The sequence below is a fragment of the Podarcis muralis genome, chromosome 14 (assembly GCF_964188315.1).
Source record: "Podarcis muralis chromosome 14, rPodMur119.hap1.1, whole genome shotgun sequence".
Taxonomy (NCBI): Eukaryota; Metazoa; Chordata; class Lepidosauria; order Squamata; family Lacertidae; genus Podarcis; species Podarcis muralis.
Window position 1 is genome coordinate 53703806 of NC_135668.1, and position 26698 is coordinate 53730503.

At 46.5% G+C, this 26698-nt stretch overlaps 1 protein-coding gene across 2 annotated transcripts in view; it reads right to left on the minus strand.

The window, feature by feature from the left end:
* Positions 1-304: 304 nt before the first annotated feature.
* Positions 305-26698, minus strand: part of MMD2 (monocyte to macrophage differentiation associated 2) — a 38665-nt gene continuing 12271 nt past the window's right edge. For both annotated transcript variants that reach the window (XM_028706776.2, XM_077918738.1), the window contains exons 2-7: positions 8999-9080; positions 8353-8513; positions 6839-6913; positions 5725-5826; positions 4980-5049; positions 305-3143 (exon numbers count right to left, since the gene is read on the minus strand). In XM_028706776.2, coding sequence (XP_028562609.1) covers positions 2940-3143; positions 4980-5049; positions 5725-5826; positions 6839-6913; positions 8353-8513; positions 8999-9080 — 694 coding nt within the window. In that variant the 3' untranslated portion in view covers positions 305-2939. The remainder of the gene's footprint in view (positions 3144-4979; positions 5050-5724; positions 5827-6838; positions 6914-8352; positions 8514-8998; positions 9081-26698) is intronic.

Consider the following 26698-nt stretch of genomic DNA (forward strand, 5'->3'; position numbering starts at 1 on the left):
AGGCTCTCCACGTGCCTTTGAAAGTTGCAACAGATCCTGGGATCCTTCATGGAGAAGGAGCAGCTATCTGGACTCAGCATTTGGTCCTTTGAAATAGAGAGGCGAGCAATTCTGGAACCATCTGAGTAACAATTTAAAAAGCAAATTTGATTCTCCAGCCTCTCCACGTGTCTCATTTATGTTGGATGGGGGGGGGTGCTTGGGGGGGGGGCTAGATATTTAGTCTGTTTACACTTTAACATTATTGCCTTCCATTTAGTCCGTAAGAGTTAAAAATATAAGTTACTGGCTTTTTTTTAAAAAAAAGGTATTCCTCTAATATTTTGGAAGCAGAATTAGAAAAAACCTGAATTTCAAAGACCATCGAAATTAGCTGTTTTGCTGAATTTCCTGTGGCATTTCAGCACCATCTGATGAAGGCCCCTTCTACATCAAACATGATGCTTTAAGCAGCCGTGGCTTCACCCAAAAATATCCTGGGAGTTGTAGTTTGTTAAGGGTGCTGAGAGTTGTTGGGCGACCCCTGGTCTCCTCCCGGAGCTCCAATTCCCAGAGTTGGTTTAACAATCTATCCCTCTTCCGAGGGAACTCTGGGAATTGTAGCTCTCGGCGGGGAACAGGGGTTGCCCAACAGTTCTCAGCACCCTTAGCAAACTAGAGTTCCCAGGATTTTCTGGGAGAAGCCATGACTGCTTAAAGTGGGATAATACTGTTTTAAAAGGATAGTGCGAACAGAGCCTAAGATTAGATGCAGGTCAGTGAAAATGGGCTGAGACGACTATGAGACAGGATCTCTCTCTTCCTTTTGCAGTGAAGGAGGGCAGATCCCTTCTGGATCCCAGAAGCTTTTAACACATTTCCCTGCAGTTTACATGGCTTGATTCAAAGTACCTTAAAGTGAGCGGCACAAAAGTGCTCTAAAATGAGTTAAGTCTTTTCCTTCCTTCCTTCCTTCCTTCCTTCCTTCCTTCCTTCCTTCCTTCCTTCCTTTCTTTGCCTGCCAGATATTCTGTTAGCTCTTCCACAAGGAATTGTGGAACGAAAGGAATGGCAAGAGCGTCTAAGATTTGATGGCTTCAAAATCCCAGTATAACTTTGGCTGGTGGGAACTAACGGCACAGTGCTGGTGCTTTTAACAGCTGCCAAGCCAAACCCTCAATTTCTGAAGAAGTGTGCATGCACACGAAAGCTTATACCCAGAACAAGCTTAGTTGGTCTCTAAGGTGCTACTGGACCATGTTTTTATTTTATTTTTTTATTTCGACTGCGTCAGACCAACACGGCTACCTACCTGAACCTCAATTTCTCAGTTTCAATCTTTGCAGGATTAAAGTCCCGGGAAGTTCTGCTTCCATCCCAGACAGCCTTTTGTAGAAATCGCTCCTGCTACCCCAAAGGAAGCTTCTTTCTATCCTGCTACCCCAAAGGAAGCTTCTTTCTTTCTATCTCTTCGGACTCTCAGTTCATCTGCCCCAGTATTGCCCAGTCTGGCTGTCCTTTCCATCAGCTGGTATCCTTTTTCTAACTGGAGACTGCATCAGAGAACTGAGCCAGGGACCCTCTGCACCCAAATTCAGGTGCTCTTGCCACTAGGCTAAAGACCCTGACCTCTTCGACCACGAAGGCTATATAGAATGATGACTTCTTCATTTTTGTAAAATGTTAACTCTAAGACTTAGTTTTCATAGTGGTGGGAAGCGGGTCAGGTCTGTGCTGCTTCCAGTGATGGAATGTTCTTCCATATCCCTGCACATAGAAACATAGTCCATCAAGGAGAAAGCCAGGCACAGCACTTTTCCTCCTGACAAACTCGTTTTCTATGTACAGACGGCTTTTTCAAATGCTCCTGTCGCCTGAGTTCATGCAATCCAAAAGGGCATATCATTTCATCTCCTGCCTATTAGAAGCAAGTTTAGCCTTTTAGGACACTGCGGGAACCAATAGGCAATGTACCGTATTTTTCGCTCTATAAGACGCACCAGACCACAAGACGCACCTAGTTTTTGGAGGAGGAAAACAAGAAAAAAAATATTCTGAATCTCAGAAGCCAGAACAGCAAGAGGGATCGCTGCGCAGCCTGCATTCGCTCCATAAGATGCACACACATTTTCCCTTACTTTTTAGGAGGGAAAAAGTGAGTCTTATAGAGCAAAAAATACGCTATTTATGACTGCATCCTGCAACTGACGGGCAACAGATTCTTGGCCCTTTCGCACCTTTTCCTGTGGTCATTCGTCACATTCAGGAGTCCCCAAGGCAAACATTCCTGTTTCCATCGAAAGGTGTGGAAACAGTTCAGCTGAAGATGTCATTTCAATGTCTGCAACGTCCAGACAAAAGTTGGCGATACAGATTCTGTGGCCTCCAAAAAACTTAGCCTAAGCATTTGACTGTCTGGCCCTTGATTGTCCATTCTGTGACATCACAGCAGCTAAGCCAATTGCAGGCAGAAAGGGAGGGGCAGATTTTTGTGTGTTTGTAGGAAATGAGAATGCAACTAGTCAATTATGATGGGCTCTCTGCAGACTGGTATTCATGTAAATCTCCTGTCAGCTTCCGATTCGGTTTCCTTGCTACCAGTTTGTGTCAACGAACACTTAGGACCACAAGGGCAGACACTTCCAAGTTCCTCCAGACAGAGACCTGTTTATCTCCCCACCCCCATTGCCTTTTCAAGAATATCCATTAATTGTTCGCTTCATTACAAAACCCTTGCCTAAAAACACTGATTTATAAAAATAAGAATAGAAAAAAACAACCCTTGGGGCTTGGGCAAGTTTGGCCAAGGAAATAATACTCAAGACCACCAATTCCCATCAGGAGAAGGAGGAATCAGCACAGGGTCCATGTTTCCCAAGGGCGAACCGAAGGACGAGAGTCTGTTGAAAGGCTCCCCGAAATCCCTGGCGCCTCCAAATCCTCCTTCTTAAGGCACCTGTCTACCTGGGGGTTTCTGCCTCGACATCGCCCGGCCGATAGAGGTACTTCCAGATGGCGTAATAGTGGGTGCCAGCTCCCAGTGCCACGAAGAGGTGCCAGATGGCATGGGCGAAGGGGATGCGCCCGTCGCTCTTGAAGAAGACAGTGCCCAAGCAGTAGAAAAAGCCACCAGTCACCAGCTCTGAAAGGCCGTCCGTGTTGGGCTGCAACAGGCAAGCGGAAAGAAAGGCCAGCGGTCAGTGATCAGGTGGCGGAATCCAGGGAGCACAGCCGTGAGCCCCTCCTAAATAATTATTATTATTTAGGAAAGTTTTTAATGTCTCATGCTGTATTGTTTTTAATATTCAGTTGGAAGCCACCGCCCAGAGTGGCTGGGGAAACCCAGCCAGATGGGTGGGGTATAAATAAATTATTATTATTATTATTATTATTATTATTATTATTATTATTATTATTATGTGTCCCTATTTTCCAGGGACTGTCCCAGATATATAGAAGCCGTCCCGGTTTCTGATTTGATCCCAGAATGTCCCACTTTTCCTTAGGATGTCCCTGTTTTCATCAGAGGGTATGGAGTTATGTGACCCCCCCAAGCCGAGAAAATAAGTCACGGCCTTTAGAAGACATCTGAAGGCAGCTCTGTATAGCGAAGGTTTTTTAAATGCTTCATGTTTTATTATGTTTTTATATACAGTCGTACCTTGGTTTTCGAACTGCTTAGTTCTCAAAGGTTTTGGCTCCCGGACGCAGCAAACCCGGAAGTGACTGTTCCGGTTTGCGAACTATTTTTGGAAGCCGGACATCCGACGGGGCTTCTGCGGCTTCTGATTGGCTGCAGGAGCTTCCTGCAGCCAATCAGAAGCCGCACTCTGCTTTCTGAACATTTTGGAAGTTGAACGGACTTATGGAACGGATTCTGTTCGGCTTCCAAAGTACGACTGTATATTGGCAGCCTCCCAGACTCACTGGGAAACCCAGTCAGATGGGCGGGGTATAAATATTATTATTGTTGCTGTTGTTGTTGTTGTTATGGAATAGGACGTCCCTATTTTCATCAGATAAATGTTGGAGAGTATGGTGAAATGAGAAGTGTCAGCTGCTTCCAGGTTCAGGCAAGATCCTGCGAGAACCCCATGAAATTTTGGGGAATTCTTATGAGATCTTGTCTTTCCCATTTTGCCTCAGGTGGCGAAACAGAACAGGCCACCCCTGGGCACGAGCACCTCTGAGTACCTTTGCTGGGTGCTAGACGTTACGAGGAAAAATGCAGGACTCTCAGCCTCACGTAACGTGAATCTTATTCATTTAATGCATTTATATCCCGCCATTCTCCCTATGTTTCCGAGCACAATTCAAAGTGTTGGTGCTGACCTTGAAAGCCCTAAACGGCCTCGGTCCAGAAGACCTGGAGCGTCTCCACCCTCATCGTTCTGCCCGGACACTGAGGTCCAGCGCCGAGGGCCTTCTTGTGGTTCCCTCCCTGTGAGAAGCAAGGTTACTTGGAACTAGGCAGAGGGCCTTCTCGGTGGTGGCCCTGTGGAACACCCTCCCATCAGATGTCAAGGTGATAAACAACTATCTGATGTTTAGAAGACACCTGAAGGCAGCCCTGCTTAGGGAAGTTTTTTTCAATCTATTCTCAACTGCAATTGCTAGCTCAGGTGTCCATTTCTTTCTGCACAATGCTGAATCATTTGCTTTATCTATTTCCTCGTGCTCTATGTAAGAGCGCTGAATTGAATTTCGGCCAGTAGTGGAGGCAGTAGTGGAGAAAGAAATAAACAACTATCTGATGTTTAGAAGACACCTAAATGCAGCCCTGTTTAGTTTTTAATGACTGATGTTTTAATGTATTTTAAATCTTTTGTTAGAAGCTGCCTAGAGTGGCTGGGGAAACCCAGTCAGGTGGGCGTGGTATAAATAATAATTTATTATAATAATATTGTTATCCCCCCTCCCCCGCTTGAAATGCAAGGACAGGACCGTAAGTGCAAAATCAGTGCACTGCACTCCATCCTGCCCGGACACAGGTAACGTACCATGGAGAGAATGACAACCGCAGGAAGGAACCCCATTATGACGTAGCACACCAGCTCCACCAACTTGTATCTGGAAGAAAGGAAAGCAACTCCTTTTGAGATGCAAATGAAGTACCGGGCAGGCTGGATTTGTTTACGAGAAATCTGGGTTCAATTTTCCATCATTTCCCCCGCAATTAAAAACAGGAGGCGTACATAAGGGACAAAAATCTGGGCTTGCGAAAAGTATTTTGTTCCACAAGGGGGTGCTGTAAGCCAACTTTGCGCCAGCCGTAGATGGGCTTAGCCGCACATGGTTTGCCTTGTTAGATTGCTAGTTCCTTCATTTGTGGGGTAGGGACCACAGTACAGTCCTACTAACCGGTGACACGTCGATTTACCCAGAGCTAAACTCTGGGTAGTAATGTGAAAAGGTATTCCGAAACACTTACATGTTTGCTGGTTCACAATTTATTATTATTATTTACTTATATAATAACAGGCCCACCAAGTGTCCCTATTTTCCAGGGATGGCTGCTGCCTTGTTGGTAGCCATCAATAGGCTAATCCATGAATCTTCTTTTAAAGCCATCTAAGATGGTGGCCATCATTGCCTCAAGTGGGAAGGAGTTCCGCAGACTAACTCCGCGCCGCGTGAAGAAACCTGGGACCTTCTGCGTGCAAAGGACTTCTGCCCTGTCACTGTGCCTCCACCCTTCTTGTCGGCACTCAGCACCCTCGGGGGCATATCGAGGTTTCAACTCACCGTTCATGGAAAAAGAAAACGTAGATGGTCCCGACAGAGGCCATGATCCAAATGATCCAGCGCATGTGGGAAGCCCAGGGTCCCAACTCCCGCAGATTCAGCCTGGGAGAAGAACAGAGACCATTGAGTGCTTGAGAGAAACAGGAGCCTGGAAAGGGGAAGAGAAAGAGACGAACACAGACGAGGAAACACACAAATCCAGAACAGCGAAGGAGGAGGGAGATGGGACTGCAATGCTTACCTATGGACATTATTATTATAATAATGGAGGTCTCAGGGCAGTTCACAGAATAAAATCAAAATATAAAACCAAAAAATAGATAATCAAAATAAAAACAACAACTCAATAACACACACACACCCCATTTTAAAAGGGTATAGGATGTCATACAGGTCAGCCAAGGGCCTGGTTGAAAAGGGACATTTTTACCTGGCACCTAAAGGTGTATAACAAAGGCGCCAGGCGAACTTCCCTGGGGAGAGCATTCCACAGATGGGGAGCCACTGCAGAGAAGGCCCCGTTCTCATGTTCCCACCCTCCAGACCTCTCGAGGAGACAGCACACGAAGGAGGGCCTCAGAAGATGATCTCAGGATCTGGGTAGGTTCATATGGGAAGAGGCGGTCCTTGAGGTATTGCGGTCCTGAGCCGTTTAAGGCTTTATAGGTCAAACCCAGCACTTTGAATTGAGCCCGAAAACTGATTGGTAGCCAGTGCAGTCGGACCAGGATCGGTGTAAGATGCTCAAACGGTCTTGCTCTGGTGAGCGAATGGCTCTGAATTCTGCACTAGCTGAAGTTTCCGAGCAATTTTCAGAGGCTTCAGATGGGGATCATGTGGGTGGCTTCATGAAATAATAAGAAATATTATATCTATTATTATTACACATGTATAGGCCATTTATCCCCCAAGCAGCTCAAGGTGGTTCTACACGGTTCTCCTCCCTCACAACCATCCTGTGAGGTAGGTTAGGCTGTGAGGCAGTGACTTGCCCTAGGTCACTCAAGTTTTGGGGCTTGAACCTTGGTCTCCTAGTCCAGTACTCTAACCATTACACCACACTGCCCCTCTTCAAGTTTCTGAAAAGCTGGATACACAGCTCACGAAAACTCACCAAGGGGCGTAGGAGGCAGCTATGAAGAAGTAGATGACCATTCTGTCAAACATGTGCAGACAATGCTCCACAGTCCTGCAGAAGAGAAAGAAAGAACACTGTTTCATACAGGTGTGATGGGGTCAGTCTGGATGATACCTAAGGGTACCTTCCAAACATCTGATCCTGTGCAGGTGAGGCTACATGAACAGGAAAACCAGCCAGACAAGTTCCTTAGCCAGCCAGTCAAGTGCCACCATTTCCATGTCCAAATGAGTTGCCATGGAGACAAATGGGCTGGCCTTTCCCACCTCACCTGTGTGGGATGTGATACATAAATAACAGTCAAGTACAGCATTCCTTGTTTTCCTAGACTGGACATGCAGGGGAATGTTTGGTCCAGCCAGTCGAAAACTTCCTGTTTCCTCCTGGCCTGTGTTGGCATGCAGAGGGTCGCAAGGCCAGTTGGCTAGCCCTAGCTGGGTCATCTCCTTCCAGCCGTCCCGCTGCGAAGACCCATCGGCCTCTGGTCTGACGTAAATCAACGAGCCAGGCTTCAAAGCCAGGGCACACTATATCAGCAGAGCAAACAGTGCACACAGAATAGGCGTGAGGCTTGTGGAAGCATACTACAACTATGGATTTATTATTCATAAATCAAGACAAAGAAACATGTCGTCTCTCTCTTTGTCTTCTCAGAGACACAGAGAAAAACAAAAGCTATTCACACAACGCAAGTTCCCAGCAAGCTGTGCTGGTATGTAAACAGACATGTGACATGCAACAGTTCCATGTCTTCAATGGTGGAATGGAATTTTCCAACAGCCTGGAGCATCTTTCCTCTTGCATGTGACCAGAGGTGGGTGTGACCTCACCTGTCCAGGTAACAAAAGGACAAGGCACGCAGCACACTCTCTCTCTTTTGACTTCCTCCATTGTTGGAGCAGCTTTTTAGATAGAGATGCTCTGTTGGCTTCCAGAGGACACTGGGATTGTTCCCATATGGGATAGATCCACATGCATATACTTTGTAACTAAGTCTGCCTTCAGGGATCCAACTGTGAACTGATGATGTGAGTAAACGTATTTTATATACTTTACACAAGATTGTGGCGTGTTCATTCTTTTAAGAGGGATATAAGGGGACTTAAAGGTAAAGGTAAAGGGACCCCTGACCATTAGGTCCAGTCGTGACCAACTCTGGGGTCGCTTTATTGGCCGAGGGAGCCGGCGTACAGCTTCCGGGTCATGTGGCCAGCAGGACTGAGCCGCTTCTGGCGAACCAGAGCAGCGCACGGAAACGCTGTTTACCTTCCCGCCAGAGCGGTACCTATTTATCTACTTGCACTTTGACGTGCTTTCAAAGGATATTAATAAATAATATATCCTCTCCTGACTCCCAGAACATTCCCACAACCTGGCCGGCTGCTACGCCATCCTAGGATGGAGAACAAGAGGGCAAGGTGGCCTCTCTGCTTGCTGCCGGAAGCTGGAGAGACAAGAGGCCACCCTTGCGCAGCAGACGTCAGAGTTACCGCAAGTGGCTCTTCTTCCAGGAGATGGTGTGGAAGATGGTGGAGACGATGAACAAGCCAGACAGCCCAAAGCCGTAGATCCAGGCGGAGATGGTCTCCCAGGGGTTGTCCGAAAGGACGTGGAGGATGGAGCTGCCCAGGATGCTGGGAATGATCCAGAACTGAGAGGGAAGGAAAGGGAAGGGAAGGCCTTTATGTCCCCCTTGATCTCGCTAAAACTAGCAGATTTCTCTCTCTTTTTAAAAATATTTTTATTAAACAATTTCAACATAACAATTTATCAATCCAAATATTCAATTACAGTATTTTTTTTGTTGGTATTTTGTTGTCCTTCCATTTTTCGGCTAGTAATATTCTAGCCACTGTTGCCGCACACATCTTCTGCTCTTTTGGCAAGTCTTGGCCAAAGCTTCTGGCCTTTTAACAAATGTTATATTCAACATTTTTTTCATTTCATTGTAAATCGTTTCCTAAAACCTTTTGATTATTTTACAATTCCACCACATGTGAAAAATCGTGCCTTCTTTCCCTTTACACTTATATTGAACCGCCCTGAGATCTATGGATAAAGAGTGGTAAACAAATTTAAAATAATAATAATAATAATAATAATAATAATAATAATAATAATAATAATACAACTCACAGCATGTGTGGCGCAATTGGCTGCATGTTCATATTCTGTGGGCTGGTATCTCCGGTTGGGCGGCACTCTGTGGTTCATAAACCTTGAAGGAGAAGAGATGGAGGAGAGAGGCAGAAGTTCAGCAAACAGGTTGGTCTGCAAGTAACAGTCTGAATCTCACTAGAATGATGGATACAAAAACTATGCAGAAATGGCAAAACCTACAAGAAGAATAAGAAATCAAGCTAACAAACTTTTTGTTTGTTTGACTGTAAATGGTTTATTGAATATGTACAGACAAATTGTAAACAGATAAAAAACACTGGCAGGATTATTGTAATAACTTGCAGTTACCTAAGAGTATATAAATAAAGGAGGTAAATAAATGAGTAAGTTAACTGAATCTGAATATGCAGAAGATATTAAAAATAAATTTAAGGAACCACAGAAAGAGGGGAAAGGAAGTCAAGTTTTGAAATGTCAAAATGAGTGTAAAGTCAGTGAAATGAATATATCTGAAAAGTATAAACGATTTTTTTTTTACAAACCCCCCCCCCACTAGAATGGATTCTTTGCCCACCCTCATGAGAAACAATCACTAATAATATTAATAGTAATAAAATACCAATTATATTTAAGTTAGTTCTTATAATTAATATTTATTTATTGCTAAATTTGCTGGTTGTAACTTAAGTACAGTGGTACCCCGCAAGACGAATGCCTCGCAAGACGGAAAACCCGCAAGACGAAAGGGTTTTCTGTTTTGGAGGCGCTTCGCAAGACGAATTTCCCTATGGGCTTGCATCGCAAGACGAAAGCCCATAGGGAAATGCTGGCGGTCGGGAGCAAAGACTTTCGCCCACAGCCGGCCTTCAGAAGAGGACCTCTTCTGAAGGCCGGCGGGGGGCAAAAGTCTTTGCTCCCCCCGCCTGCCTTCCCCCCGCCTGCCGGGGGCGATCTTAAAATGCTGGCGGGCGGGAGCGAAGCGTTCGCTGCCGACCCCCAGCATTTTAAAATCTCCAAGGGACAGCAGAGAAGTCTCTGTCCCGGGGAGGTTTTAAAATGCTGGGGGTCGGGAGTGAAGCGCTGCCGACCCCCAGCATTTTAAAATCTCCCCGTGTCCCGGGAAGGTTTTAAAATGCTGGGGGTCGGGAGCGAAGCGCTGCCGACCCCCTGCATTTTAAAACCTTCCCGGGACACGGGGAGATTTTAAAATGCAGGGGGTCGGCAGCGCTTCGCTCCCGACCCCCAGCATTTTAAAACGCTGTTCCGAAGGGGGGGGTGGGGACACCTGCCCCAGCCGCCCCACTTCGGAAAGCTGTTCCGAAGCGGGGAGGGGGGGCGGGGACACCTGCCCCAGCCGCCCCACTTCGGAAAGCTGTCCCGAAGCGGGGAGGGGGGGCGGGGACATCTGCCCCAGCCGCCCCACTTCGGAAAGCTGTTCCGAAGTGGGGAGGGGGGCGGGGACATCTGCCCCAGCCGCCCCACTTTGGAAAGCTGTTCCGAAGTGGGGAGGGGGGGCGGGGACACCTGCCCCAGCCGCCCCACTTCGGAAAGCTGTTCCGAAGCGGGGCGGGGGCGGGAACACCTTCTGAAGGCGGGCGGGGGGCGAAAGTCTTTGTCCCCCCTGCCTGCCTTCCCAGGGGCTTTTAAATCGCCTCGGAGAGCGGAGAAGTCCTCCGCTGTCCCGGGGTTTTTTAAAATGCTGGGGGTGGGAAGAAAAGCCCTTGTTCCCCCCCCCCAGCCTTCAGAAGAGGTCCGGGGACAGACTGTCCCCGGACCTGGTCTGAAGGCGGTTTCCCTAGGAACGCATTAATTGATTTTCAATGCATTCCTATGGGAAACCGTGCATCGCAAGACGAAAAAACCGCAAGACGAAGAGACTTGCGGAACGAATTAATTTCGTCTTGCGAGGCACCACTGTATGTGTTGTTGTTTTTTGAAAGTTTCTCTAAATTTTTATTTTCTATATAAATATTACATACATGCCAAAAAAGAGTAGTTATACAAATAATACAGGTTACTGAATACCAAAAGCTACTAATAAGAAAAAAATAAAAAAAATAAGAAAATGATACATATTGAAAAGAAAAAGAAATAAAGAAAGAAGAGATTATTTTAAAAAAGTCAAAGGGAAAATAGAAGACGTTGACTTCCTTCAACCACTATACAGTTTATATGATATCATATCTTTAGTTGTCTGTAATCGTTTTGCATTAATTAACTTACAATATTTTAAGCAAAGAAACCAAACACATACATAAAAATTTATAATGTTTATTTATGTATGTGTTTGGTTTCTTTGCTTAAAATATTGTAAGTTGCTTTGCATTGCTGTGGTGAGGAGAGAGCAACTGATAGATTTAATAAATATGGACAAAGGACATTGGGTATACTGTAATAGACAATTTTCATCTTGGGAAAAGTTATGGAGGGAAGATTTAAAGTTTACAGCGTGCTGTACATTGAAAGAAAACTATACGAAAATTATTTGGCGATCACTCGCAGCCGAGTAAGATTGTCTTCCATAAACACGGTTTCAACAATGAGTCGATGTACCGTTGGCAGTTAACACCTACAAGGTTAGCAAAAATGTATCAAACTGCTACCAGTATATGTTGGAAATGTAAAGAAAGAGAAGGCACTTTCTACCACATGTGGTGGACATGCAAAATAACGAAAGCTTTCTGGGAAATGATATATAATGAGTTGGAAAAAATGTTCAAGATAACCTTTGTGGAAAAACCAGAAGCTTTTCTATTAGGAATTATAGGTGATGAACTACCAAAGGACTTGAAAAGACTATTTATGTACGCGACGACAGCTGCAAGGATGCTTTTTGCACAGAGATGGAAAGAAGACAAAGTCCCAACCAGAGAAGAATGGAAAATCAAGATGATGGACCATACCGAAATGGCAAATTAACCAAACAGACCCCTATGTTGCAAAGAGTACGTCAGCAATGTCTAGGCAACACGATGACCATGTACATATGGAATAGACAATCTTTATAGAATTCCTTCAAACCATAACAAGTACAAAATGAAATCTTTAGTCTCAAAATCTCTGAAAATCTTTAAATGAAGCGAGGTACCAGACTTAGTACGATGAAAGACAAGCTGTGTATTCCAGATATTGACTACTGTTTTGTAGAATTCTTCATCAGCGTGGTGGGAGGATATAGAATTGCTTCATAAACCTATCTTATTTCGAATGAATGTATGTAAATGAAAATATCAAATGCTGTGGAACAGCACTCATGTAATAGTGTAGCCACCATGCTGATGAAGAATTCTACAAAACAGTAGTCAATATCCGGAATCACTGGTCAGTGTTGGACATCATATTTGCTGAATACACAAAGCTTCACAGCTGGGCACCACAATTTAAGTTGACAAGCTAGAAGGTGTGCAGAGGAGGGAGACCAAGATTATCAAGGTTCTGGAAGCCGAGCCTGATGAGGAGCGGTTGAAGGAGTAGCCTGGATGTTTAGCCTGGAGGAGACTGAGAGGAGATAGGATAGCCATCTTCAAATATCTCAAGGGCTCCTACATGGAAGATGGAGCCAGCTTGTTTTCTCCTGCTCTGGAGGGTAGGACCTGAACCCATGGCTTCAAGTTACGAGAAAGGAGATTCCAACTAAGCATACGGGGGAGGGGGGGGACTTTCTGCCAGCAAGAGCCACTCAACAATGGAACCGTCTCCCTTGGGAAGTTGTGGACTCTCCTTCCTTGGAGGTTTTTAAGCAGAGATGGGATGGCCATCTGTCTCGGACGCTTTAGCTGAGATTCCCGCACTGCAGGGGTTGGACTGCCTGACCCCTGGAGGTCCCTTCCAAGTCGACAATTCTGTGACCTGTCCCCTGTTTACCTGGGCAAGACCTTTCCCTGTGGCTTCATTCATTGCATCGATAAGCTGTCCTTATCCCACCCTAGGACTCCTTGGAAAAAGGGGAGCTAGTTGTTGTTGTTGAGTCGTTTAGTTGTGTTCGACTCTTCGTGACCCCCTGAACCAGAGCACGCCAGGCACTCCTGTCTTCCACTGCCTCCCGCAGTTTGTCCAGACTCATGCTGGTAGCTTCGAGAACACTGTCCCACCATCTTGTCCTCTGTCGCCCCCTTCTCCTTGTGCCCTCCATCTTTCCCAACATCAGGGTCTTTTCCAGGGAGTCTTCTCTTCTCATGAGGTGGCCAAAGTCTTGGAGCCTCAGCTTCAGGATCTATCCTTCCAGTGAGCACTCAGGGCTGATTTTCTTCAGAATGGAGAGGTTTGATCTTCTTGCAGTCCATGGGACTCTCAAGAGTCTCCTCCAGCACCAGAATTCAAAAGCATCCATTCTTCGGCAATCAGCCTTTTTTATGGTCCAGCTCTCACTTCCATACATCACTACTGGGAAAACCAGAGCTTTAACTATATGGACCTTTGTCGGCAAGGTGATGTCTCTGCTTTTTAAGATGCTGTCTGGGTTTGTCATTGCTTTTCTCCCAAGAAGGGGAGATTAAATGCATATAAATAAAAGAACAGTGTTTAGGGCTTTTTTAAAAAATAAAAAAAATAACCTCCTGTATGTTTCTGTGGAAACCGTGACATCACTCTGAAGCCCTGGGTGCCCAGGAGACACAGAAAGGATTTCATTTCCCCCCACATCACCCAAATGGGGGGTTCCAGCGAGGCGCCCAAGGTTGCTGGGCAACCACAACAGGAGAATAATGCACTGTTGTCTCAGAGCTATTTGCTGCGCTGCGTGGAGGAAAAATGCTTTGAGGGGAGGCAGCCTGGAGGTCTCTTTGTGAACCGGGAACCTGGATCTGTGGGAGATGCGGGGCGCAGAATGGGATACATAAAGAGGCTTTGAGTTCCATCAGCGTCAATCCGTTTCCCCAAGCCTGGGGAAGCCAGCCCCCGAGTTTATTAATGGATTCCTTGACGCAGACGGGACCCTCAAGGCGGTTTACCGATCAATCGTTTCAAACCCACGCTTAGAAAAAGAAATGCAATGTGGTCTTTGGGGGTGGCACATAAAAACCCCATCAGCAAAATCCAGCGTGGTTTGGCAGGGAGAGCGAGAAAAGCACATCAGACTGGGGGCAAGAGGGTCCACACACACACACACACACACACACACACACACACACACAGAGAGAGAGAGAGAGAGAGAGAGAGAGAGAGAGAGAGAGAGAGAGCAACTCTCAGTTGTGGAGGTCAAAGGGGCCTGTTTTCGTTCCCTTCAATTCTTTCCGAATAAGCAATCTGGTGGAAATGTCTCTACCTGGTAATGAAAGGGGCACAGTGAGAGGCCAGCTGAATGTAGTGAGGTGAAGAATTAGGCAACTCTGGTGCCCCGGAGGGGACAAACCTGTTGCATTTCGGAAGAACATACGGGGAGGGGGATCCTGCCACCTGAATGAATTAAATTGAAACTGAAATACTTTATTGTCACTTGTACAACTTGTATAGGGACGCGGGTGGCGCTGTGGGTTAAACCACAGAGCCTAGGACTTGCCGATCAGAAGGTCGGTGGTTTGAATCCCTGCGACGGGGTGAGCTCCCATTGCTCGGTCCCTGCTCCTGCCAACCTAGCAGTTTGAAAGCACGTCAAAGTGCAAGTAGATAAATAGGTACCACTCAGGCGGGAAGGTAAACAGCGTTTCCGTGCGCTGCTCTGGTTCGCCATAAGCGGCTTAGTCATGCTGGCCACATGATCCAGAAGCTGTACGATGGCTCCCTCGGCCAATAAATCGAGATGAGCGCCGCAACCCCAGAGTCGTCCGCGACTGGACCTAATGGTCAAGGGTCCCTTTACCTTTACAACTTGTATGCAGTGAGATTATACAAGCACCCCCCACTCAGCTCTCTTAGTCTTAATTCCCCTCGTTTACTGACGCACACCCACCAAACCGAAAGTCAGTTGCCCTGTTGTTATCTTTTCATTCAGCAGCCTAACAGCCCACGGATAGAAGCTGTTCTTTACCCTGTTGGTGCGACTAATCCTGCTTCTATATCTTCTGCCCGAGGGCAGGAGATCAAGAAAGTGCTGGCCAGGGTGTGAATCATCCCTGAGGATTTTCCTTATTCTCCTGAGGCAACGTTCTTCCGTGATGTCATCCAGTGGATTCCCGGGACAGCCCATAATATCTTGTGCTGTATTCAGATAAACTCCTAGGAATTTAAAGGAAGAGACTCTCTCCGCACAGCCCTCCCTGATGTACAGCGGGGCTAGTTCTCCTCTATTCCTCTGAAAGTCCAACACCACCTCCTTTGTCTTGCTGATATTAAGGTGCAAGTTGTTCCCTAGGCACCATGGAGATATTTTTTGGACCTCCCCTCTATGCACTGATTCATCTCCACCTGTTATTAAACCCATTATGGTGGTGTCATCTGCAAACTTAATAATTGCAGTAGACGGGTCAGATGATACAGAATCATATGTATACAATGAATACAGGGAACATGAGAAAAGCCTGCTGGACCAGGCCAATGGCCCACCTCGCACAGCATCCTGTTCTCACAGCGGCCAGCCAGATGCCTCAAGCAGGATTCGAACACAAGAGCCCTCTCTCTTCCAGCAACTGGCATTCAGAAGCATCAATAGGCGGATGGTACCCAGCTCTACCTCTCTTTTAAATCGGAACCAGTGAAGGCGGTGAAGGTCCTGTGTGAGTGCCTGGAGGTGGTTGGAGGATGGATGGCGGCTAATAGATTGAGGTTGAATCCTGACAAGACAGAAGTACTGTTTTGGGGGACAGGGGGTGGGCTGGTGTGGGGGACTCCCTGGTCCTGAATGGGGTAACTGTGCCCCTGAAGGACCAGGTGTGCAGCCTGGGAGTCATTCTGGACTCACAGCTGCCCATGGAGGCACAGGTCAATTCTGTGTCCAGGGCAGCTGTTTACCAGCTCCATCTCGTATGCGGGATGAGACCCCACCTGCCCAAAGACTGTCTCGCCAGAGTGGTGCATGCTCTAGTTATCTCCCGCTTGGACTACTGCAATGCGCTCTACATGGGGCTACCTTTGAAGGTGACCCGGAAACTCCAACTAATCCAGAATGCAGCAGCTAGACTGGTGACTGGGAGTGGCCACCGAAACCACATAACACCGGTCTTGAAAGACCTACATTGGCTCCCAGTACGTTTCTGAGCACCATTCAAAATGTTGGTGCTGACCTTGAAAGCCCTAAATGGCCTCGGTCCTGTACACCTGAAGGAGCGTCTCCACCGCCATCGTTCAGCCCGGACACTGAGGTCCAGCTCCGAAGGGTGGTTCCCTCCCTGCGAGAAGCCAAGTTACAGGGAACCAGGCAGAGGGCCTTCTCGGTGGTGGCGCCCTCCCTGTGGAATGCCCTCCCATCGGATGTCAAAGAGAACAAAAACTACCACACTTTTATTAGACACCTGAAGGCAGCCCTGTTAAGGGAAGCTTTTAATGTTTGATGTATTATGGTATTTTAATATTTTGTTGGAAGCCGCCCAGAGTGGCTGGGAAAACCCAGCCAGATGGGTGGGATATAAATAATATATTATTATTATTATTATTATTATTATTATTATTATTATTGCTGCAGGGCATAGCCGTCCTGGCTAGTAACCACTGATAACCCTCTCCTCCTCCTCAATGTGTCTAATCCTCTATTAAAACCATCCGATTTGCAGGCCATCCCTGCCTCATGTGGGAGGGAGTTCCACAGTTTAACTCTGTGCTACACAAAGAAGGACCTGCTTTCTTCTTTCCTGGATCTTCCAGCATTCAGCTTCAGGGGACGTCCACACGTTCTAATGTTAACCAAACCCTGGGTAAGTGCCTGGAACCGCCGAAATCTCTCTCTCTTTGGAGAATGGGGGTGGCATATAACAATATATATACATATTGTGCATTGCATTGTGCGACCCCTGAGCTTTCACAGATATATTTTTTATAAAATGTATTAGCTGTTCCTGTTTAATTTTAAGTCACCTGGAGACCCTGCCAAGGAAAAATGCGAGGTATAAAAATATACATAGTAATAATTTGGTTTTGAATTACAGTGGTACCTTGGTTCTCAAACTTAATCCGTTCCGGAAGTCCGTTCCAAAACTAAGGCACGCTTTCTCATAGAAAGTAATGCAAAATGGATTAATCCATTCTGGACTTTTAAAAACAACCCCTAAAACAACAATTTAACATGGATTTTACTATCTAACGAGACCATTGATCCATAAAATGAAAGCAATAAACAATGTACTGCAGTCATACAATCAAACAAAAACAAAAACGGAAAATAAACAGCAAAAACAGACAGACCTCAGCGTAACACTCAAAATGGAAGTGCGGCACTCAAAACAGAGTACATTTGGCTTCTGAGTTTGCAGTGTTTACTTCCGAGTTTGCAGTGTTCGGGTTCCAAGTTGTTTGGGTACCAAGGCGTTTGAGAACCAAGGTACCCCTGTACATATAAAGGTAAAGGGACCCCTGACTGTTAGGTCCAGTTGTGGCTGACTCTGGGGTTGCGGTGCTCATCTCGCTTTATTGGCCAAGGGAGCCGGCGTACAGCTTCCGGGTCATGTGGCCAGCATGACTAAGCCGCTTCTGGCGAACCAGAGCAGCGCAAGGAAATGCTTTTTACCTTCCTGCCGGAGCGGTACCTATTTATCTACTTGCACTTTGACATGCCTTCGAACTGCTAGGTGGGCAGGAGCAGGGACCGAGCAACGGGAGCTCACCTCGTCACGGGGATTCAAACCACCGACCTTCTGATCGGCAAGCCCTAGGCTCAGTGGTTTAACCCACAGCGCCACCCGCATCCCTTACCACTGTACATATGGGTGCCACTAAAATCTTCTCATTGCTTAGGGCCCCTAAGGTATTGATTCAGCCCTGTAGATAGCACACTGGTTCGCCAGCTCTTGTGCTTTCAAGCATTACCTTATTATTATTACCAGAAGAAGAAAAATGAAACCCGTTCAGAGTGTGGAGAGAAACAAGGCCCTCTACTAATTGAGCTGATTTCAAAGCTGCACTAGCAGCTGGACAGTTGGCAGCCCTCCCCGACGTCAAAGATTGCCGAGAGACGGGCAAACATCTGAGATTATCATGGGAGGCTTGTTAAGGCGGCTGAAGGCTTCTCACAACCCTGTTCGCCCCCTTCTCTTCTCCTGCTTCCCCGAAAGAGAGGGAGAGAGAGAGAGATTTAAAAAGAATTACCTCGAGTTCCCAGCTTTCCGGGCTCAGAAACAAAGGGCTGCTTGTCCCTCAAAATCAAAGACAAGTCCAACACCAGCCTCCCGCATTCCCTTCCTTTGTGTGTGTGTTTGCTCGCAAGGATTCGGGAGGAAATATCTTGTGCCGAATGCCAGACAGCCAGTGGATGGGGGTATATCCTCCCCTTTTCTAGCTGTTGCATTCAAGGGGGGATGAATGGTCCCCTGGCAAGACTCCATTGCTTAGGAGCAGGACACCTGCTCTGCATGCAGAAGGCCCCAGCTTCCATCCCCAATGCCCTCTCCACTTAGAGAAAGGATCTGTTCAGGGAAGTTTTTACCATATTTTTCGCTCCATAAGACACACTTTCCCCCCTCTTACAATCTAAGGGGAAATGTCTGTGCGTCTTATGGAGCGAATGTGTGGTCCCTGGGGTGGGGAACCCGGGCTTCCCCCATCACCAGCCCCACAAGTTGTTCTTTGGGACTGGGGGGGGACCCGGGCTTCCCCCACCAGCCCCACAAGCTCCTGAGCAGCTCTGGGGTTAGCCCTCGAAGCCTCCCCAGGGGAGCGGGGAGCCTTCATCCCACTGCCCTGGGGAGGCTTCGCGCGGCTATCCCTGGCTTTTGCGCTAGGTGGGGGAAGGGACAGAGCGAGGCTCTGTCACTTCCCCCACCTCCCTCAAAAGCCCCCAAGAGCCGAGCTCCCTTTAAAGAGCTGCGCGGAGTGTGTGTGTGGCTCTTGGGGGCTTTTCCCCGAGGAGGGAGAAGGGCAGCCCGTCAGTGAGGGGCTGCCCTTCTCCCTCCTCGGGGAAAAGCCTGCAAGCGCCACACACACGCTCCACTCAGCCCATGAAAGGGAGCGCTGAGCAGAGCCTGGGATGCATACAGGCTCTGCTCAGCGCTCCCTTTAAATATTTTTTTTTCTTGAATTCCCCCCTCAAAAAAGTAGGTGCTCCTTATGGTCAGGTGCGCCTTATGGAGCGAAAAATACGGTAATGTGTGACATTTTAGTGTATTTTTGGTCTTTGTTGGAAGCCGCCCAGAGTGGCTGGGGAAACCCAGCCAGATGGGCGGGTTACAAATAAATTATTATTATTATTATTATTATTATTAGGCCTCGGGAGCTGTCTCCTGAGACCCCAGAGAGCAGAGATGGGGAACCTCTGGTACCCAAAACTGCTGGACCACATGCTCCCAGCATCCCTGTCCTGCCTGGAGCTGATGGGAGCCGGTTTGCAGGACCACAAACCCTCCATCCTCACCAGTAAATGGGTCTGGGTGCCAGTTGCTGGAAACCACGGGAGCGGAGAGTTGCTCTTGTGTTTGAATCCTGCTTGCACTTTTCCCGCAGGCTTTCCTCTATGAGAACAGGATGCTGGACTAGACGGGACATTGGCCTGATCCAGCAGTCTCTACGTACCGTATTTTTCGCTCCATAAGACACACTTTTTTCTTCCTAAAAGTAAGGGGAAATGTCTGTGCGTCTTATGGAGCGAATGCGTGGTCCCTGGAGCTGAATTGCCCAGGAGAGAAAAGCAGATCATGCTTTTTTTTTTTGAAAGAGGGAAGGGCGTGTTAAAAGGAAGCAGCTGATCGGCAAGCAATCGGGGAGGGAGATAACGGACGCTAGAGATAAAGGAGGCTGCCTGGGAGGGGGGAGATAAAAGCCCATGGATCCTCAGGATTTTTGCATTGGGTCACCCCAAATTCACCATCAGATCACATAGCATGTCCGTGGCTACAGCCTGCACCACAAAAATCATACATCCACTGTTTCGTTCAGAATCCCCCCCCCCCTTGTTTTCCTCCTCTAAAAACTAGGTGCATTTATAGTCAGGTGCGTCTTATGGCGCGAAAAATACGGTATGTTATTATGTTTCCTGTCTCAGTTTAATTCACGCAGGTGGCAGAATTCCACTGTTCCTTTCTGCAGAAAGAAGTTGGGTTATGGCAGCCAGTTTTACCTGCAGATTTTACCCTGTTTCGCCAGCAGAGCTCTACGACTGCTGTTATTTATTAAATTCATATACCGCCCTCGATCCATAGATCTCAGGGCGGTTCATAGCATAAAAGCTACACTGGCTGCTCAACTTCCAGGATCAATTCAGAGTACTCTAAATGGCCTGGGACCCAAAAATCTGGGACCCATATGTGCCAGCCCAGCCAAGGGCGTGTGGATTTGCTGGATACCCACCTCTGAGGCAAGCGGGGGCCTCCTGGGGTGAGGTTTTCTGTCCCAGCATCCAGATTTTGGAATATTCTCCCTGGCCACTCTGTTAAATAGGGCTTGCGTCCAACTAAACCATACGCAAGAGTAGACCCATTTAAATCATTACAAGGACAGTCCAGGTTGGAGGCATTAAATGGGTCTGGGTGCCAATAGCTGGAAACCACAGGAGGAGAGAGTTGTCCTTGTGTTCGGATCCTGCTCTCTGGTCTCCTATGATGGGCATCTGGTTGGTCAGTGTGAGAACAGGATGCTGGCCGGATCCTGCAGGCTCTTCTTTCAACGATGATAAGAATGAATGCCAAAATGTATAAAATAAGTAATAAATGTTGGAAATGTAAAGAAAAAGAAGGAACTTTTTATCACATGTGGTGGGAATGTAAGAAAGTGAAAAGCTTCTGGGAAATGATATATAACAAGATGAAAAAGAACTTGAAATATACATTTTTTTAAAAAAAACAAGAAGCATTTTTACTTGGCATTGTAGGGGAGGATATTAATAGACAGGATAGTAAATTGTTTTCATATGCAACAACGGCAGCAAGAATATTATTGGCACAGAAATGGAAACCAGAAGAACTACCGACGAAGAAGAGTGGCAAATGAAATTAATGCACTATGCAGAATTAGATAAGATGACAGGAAGGATTCGAAACCTGCGGGACCAGAGATTCTCAGAGGACTGGAGTAAATATTTGAAGTATTTGAACAGCAATTGTAACAAACAGATTACGTTAGTAGGACTGCAAGAAGTTTTGTAAGGAGGATTATGCGAAATATTGCATAGAAGTTTATGAAGAGAGTTATTAGTTAAGGACAATTAAAAGTAATAGAGAAATTAAGAAATGTAAATTAAGTGATAAAGATTGAAAAATCTTCAGATACGGTTGATGGAAGTCCAAAACATGATATAAGATAAGGAAGTATGGTATATGATTTTTGGAAATTATTTGTGTGTGTGTGTGTGTTGTTGTTGTTGTTTAGTCGTTTAGTCGTGTCCGACTCTTTGTGACCCCATGGACCAGAGCACACTCAGGCACTCCTGTCTTCCACTGCCTCCCGCAGTTGGTCAAACTCATGCTGCTAGCTTCGAGAACACTGTCCCACCATCTCATCCTCTGTTGTCGCCGTCTCCTTGTGCCCTCCATCTTTCCCAACATCAGGGTCTTTTCCAGGGAGTCTTCTCTTCTCATGAGGTGGCCAAAGTCTTGGAGCCTCAGCTTCAGGATCTGTCCTTCCAGTGAGCACTCAGGGCTGATTTCCTTAAGAATGGAGAGGTTTGATCTTCTTGCAGTCCATGCATTCATATATATATATATGAATGCATGGCAGGACGGCATTACGGTAATTTTGCTGCATGCAGTGCACTTAAAGAAAATGTTGTGAAAATGATGTAGAGATGGTATATAACGCCAGCAAAACTGGCTAAAATGTTCAAGACAAGAACCAATGAGTGCTGGAAATGTAAAGAAAGGGAGGGTATTTTCTACTACCACATGTGGTGGACTTATAAAGAGGTAAGGACTTTCTGGGAAATGATATATAATGAGCTAAAGAAAATGTTTAAATATACTTTTGTTAAAAAAACAGAAGCCTTTCTATTGGGAATAGTGGGTGAAGAGATACCAAGGGAAGATAAAAGACTGTTTGTGTATGCAACAACTGCAGCAAGAATTCTTTTAGGCCCAAAATGGAAACAAGAAGAAGTACCAACGAAAGATGAGGGGCAGATGAAGATGATGGACTTTGCAGAACTGGCAAAGCTGATGGGAAAAATCTGAAACCAGCACGATCAAGGATTCCAAAAGGACCGGAGTAAATTTATATGATATTTGAAAGATTATTGCATCACTTGCAGGGTTGTCTGAAGACTTGTAATGAGAAATTTCCTTCCTTTCTATATTTATTTAAATTTTGAGCCGTTTTGTAATGAGTGGAATTAGAATTGGAAAACTGACAAAATGCAATGAGATAAAGGTGAATTTCGATATCCCTGAGGCAGGAGGGAAAGAAGTTGATTGACTCTAAAGAGCCAGGGCGGTAAAGTGGATGATAATGATGATGTGAATGTATATAATTAAATGGAAAATAAATAAAAAGAATGAATGCATGGCAGGATTTGGGGCAAGGGGAGACGCAGGTACCAGGGCAGTAGCAGCAGTGACTCAGAACAGTGCAGAATCACAATTTAAAGATTTTAAGAAGCAGTATGCCAATTTGGGGTGTGATTTTCATGCCTTTGGGATGAAAGGAACGCCAGCAAGAAGAAAAAACAGCTAGGAAAACCAGGGTGGGGGGTAATGCCACAAGGAAGGAAAACAACAGCATGGATAGGCTCTGAGCATCTGTCGGTGGAAGGAGTTGTCAGGGAAACCAAGGACCGAGGAAGCTAAAACGAGGAAGGCTGCACCGCAGAAGGAGACTGGGAGGCGCAACAAATTGATCCATGTTCAGTCCCAGGCCTGCACTACCACTAAGAGAGCAACCTTTGAGCAGGAGTCCCCAAACTAAGGTCCGCGGGCTGGATAAGGCCCGAGGGACTCGTTTATCCGACCCGCGGCGACCCCTGCCACCCGCTGCCACTGCCCGCTCTTACTAGCACTGCGTTGCGCTGCGTGGCGCAGCTGCCCACTTCCGGATCAGAGGAGCACCGGAAAGAGAAGAGTTTGGATTTGCTATCCCGCTTTATCACTACCCAAAGGAGTCTCAAAGCGGCTAACATTCTCCTTTTCCTTCCTCCCCCACAACAAACACTCTGTGAGGTGAGTGGGGCTGAGAGACTTCAGAGAAGTGTGACTGGCCCAAGGTCACCCAGCAGCTGCATGTGGAGGAGCGGGGAAGTGAACCCGGTTCACCAGATTACGAGTCCACCGCTCTTAACCATTACACCACATTGGCTCTATTTCACACTGGAAATAGCTTGTGTGCATGCACAAGTGTTGTGCGCATGCGCAAGTGTTATTTCCGGTGCACATCCGGGTTGGAGGAGGCCTGGGCACATGCACACAAGCTATTTCCGGTGCTCCTCCGACCCAGAAATGCGCCAGAAATAGTGTGTGCACACGTGTATGGGCACGCGCTCCCCTGTCCTCCGGCCTACTGGAGGCACTGGCCTGAGGCATGGTAAGTTTGCTGACCCCTGCTTAGGAGCCTACTTTCCAGCGTCAATGCTCAGTGGTAGGTATCCGTGCAGAAGGTCCCTCCTTCCATCTCTGACTGGCAAGGTCCTCTCTCTGAGACCCTGCAGGGCTGTTGCCTGTCAGTGCAGACAACTGACAGCTAGATGGACCAGTAGACTCAGTATAAATCCATCCCCTGAGCTCCTTTCCAAATGCTGAGGCTCATCCCTGCTGCGATGTGTGTTCGCTGTGGTGAGCCAAGGCAAGGGTGCCTCTGAGGGTGTGCAGAGAACCTTCCCTTCACTGCTGAGTCACTGGGGACCAGAGACCAAGGACAGCTTTCACGCTGTCCTGTTCTCTTTGTAATCTCCATTGGCTTCCGTCTGTCTCGGGAGACAATGGAGGAGGATGGAATCAAAAACGGTTGGAGAGTCACAGCGCCAGCTGTGGCTGTAGAAACCAACAGGGGAAACAACATTTTATCTAACCTAAGCAATTTTCTCTAATGTGTTTTTAAAAATATGAAAAGAGCCTGCTGGATAAGACTAAGTTGAAAGGTCAAGATATAATAATATGGAATGTAATTGAGTGCAAGATGTAATTAGGAAAGAAAATTTGGTATAAAAATGGCAAGAATTTAAGTGTATTGAGGTATAAGATCATAAAAGCAAGACAAAAATTAAGCAGAAGTAATAAATGTTTGAAGAACCAGAACGGGAAGTTGAGGGAAGTCATGGGGAGGGGTTTTTTTCTTTTCTTTTTTGTTTATATGGCAAATTGTGTTATTTGGTTGAATATTAAATTGTAAAAATCCAATAAAATTTGTTTTTTAAGAAAAGGAAAGGAAACCTGCAAGCAGGATTCGAACACAGGAGCCCTTTCCCCTCCTGCATGCGTTTTAACAAACTCCAGTGGTGTTTAGGGAGCTTAGAGGAACTTTTTCGACCTCTTTAAAAATATTTTAAATTATCAGGGCATCAAGACAGGAAGGAAGATCGTCGTGGCGAGACAGAGAGCATCCTGTCCCCATCCCTCAGCCACTGAAGAAGCAGCTGCCCCAGTGTTTGCTTTCCTCATCCCTCCGCAATCCTTTTTCCTTTTGTATCATGTCTTTTAGATATCAAGCATGCGGGCAGAGACTTTTAACGGTGCTCCGAAAATCTGGCATGCTTTGTAAGCGCTAGATACCACAGCTGTTAATAATAATAGTCACAATAGCACTTGCTTGCTTAAAATCTGAAGCTGCCAGTTAGATTTTCACAACTGGATAAGAAACTCCACTAAGTGTTGCACTCCAGGTAATGAAACCTTGATTTCAGCAAAGACCTCCTCGTACTTTTGTTCATCTGCTTGCAGCCAGCAGCCAGCCTTTTGCTAATTCCCCTCAGCTGGACTCTGGGTCTCTTTATCCTTTCGATCTGTAATCTGATAATGCTCTCGCTACAAGCTTTGAAAATAGGATTTTCTGTCTCCCTTCCCTCTTGTGCTTATAAACAGGCCACTTCTGGGTAGTGAATTACATTCTAAACCAGCAGAAAATGCATGCCACACCCACCTTAGAAGGCTGGAAATGAGCATGGGAAAGATCTGCCCCATTCGTGGCAGCATGGAGGGCTTCGCCAGTAGAATGTGGCAGAGCCTCTAGTTTATATTTTAACTTTTTTGTTTTGTAAAACAGTAAAAAAGGAAACTGCAGATCCAAAAAGGGATGGGAGAATTCCCAAATACGGGTGGTTTCATATTAACCAACATAAATCAGTGCAGTGGAGAAATAATAGAATCATATAATTTTCTGAACCGGGAAGGGCGGGGTATAAATAAATAAATTATTATTATTATTATTATTATTATTATTATTATTATTATTATTATTATTATTATTATTATTTATTAATTATAATTGTTGAGTTGGAAGGGACACCAATGGTCATCTAGTCCAACCCCCTACAATGCAGGAATCACAGCTAAAGCATCCATGACAAGTGCCCACCCAACCTCTGCTTAAAAACCTCCAAGGAAGGAGAGTAGTTCGCTGCCTCCCGAGGAGGTCAGTTGCAATGTCAGGCAGCTCTTACATCGAAACGTTCTTCCTAACATTTAGTAGGAATCTCCTTTCTTGCCATGTGAAGCCCTGGGTTCGAGTCCTACCCTCCAGAGCAGGAGAAAACAAGTCTGCTCCATCTTCCATGTAGGAGCCCTTCAGCTATCCGAAGAGGGCTCTCATATCACCTCTCTGCCTCCTCTTTTCCAGGTTGAAGGCACCCCATCAATCGACAAAACGGGAAGGATCTCCAGCACCGAGGAGGAAGAGAGATGGGTGGAAATAATCCCGTCTCTGCCAAAACACCTACGCATGTGCTCAAGCGCGCATGTCCTGTCCCCTGTTTTTGAGCAACCGAATGCATCTCCTACGCATCCATCTGGAACGCCAGGTGTTGAAAGGGCAGCTCTGCACAGATTCTGGCTTGCATGGGGCTCCCCCCCCCCCCCCCGGAAGAAACACAATCTTTAAAATAGAACAACAGCACAAGGGCCTCTGCTAAAGGGAGGTTTGCTCGCAGGACAGACAACTGCAGGAAGGTTCGTTCATCTTCCCCGGACTGTAGTTGCCAGTTCATATGGCCAGGTATCCTTGGCCTTGGCGATTCGTGAAAAGGGGTGCTCAGGTAGAAGAGGCAGGCGGTATGGCTACGTTTTACCCCTACTCCCCAGGAGGGGCTGGGCTTGTGGGATGTGATACATATGTAGCAGACAAATACAACATTCCTTGTTTTCCTAGAGTGGATATGCAAGGGGATGTTTGGTCCAGCCAGTCAAAAACTTCCTGTTTCCTCCTGGACTGGGGTATTTTGCCTCTGGCATGTGACTAGAGGTGGACATGACCTTACCTGTCCAGATAACAAAAGCACAAGGCACACAGCCCTCCTCCCTCCTTCTCCATTTTCCTTTCGTCGTGTGAACTGCAGTGACTGCCAATCTGTAGTCACTGGGATTAACCCCCCATATGGGGTAGACCCACATGTATATATCTTTGTAACTAAGTCTGGCTTCAGGGATCCAACTGTGAACTGATGATGTGAGTAAACTACTTTTATATACTTTACACAAGATTGTGGCGTGTTCATTCTTTTAAGAGGGATATAAGGGGACTTAAAGGTAAAGGTAAATTCAAAAGCATCAATTCTTCGGCGATCAGCCC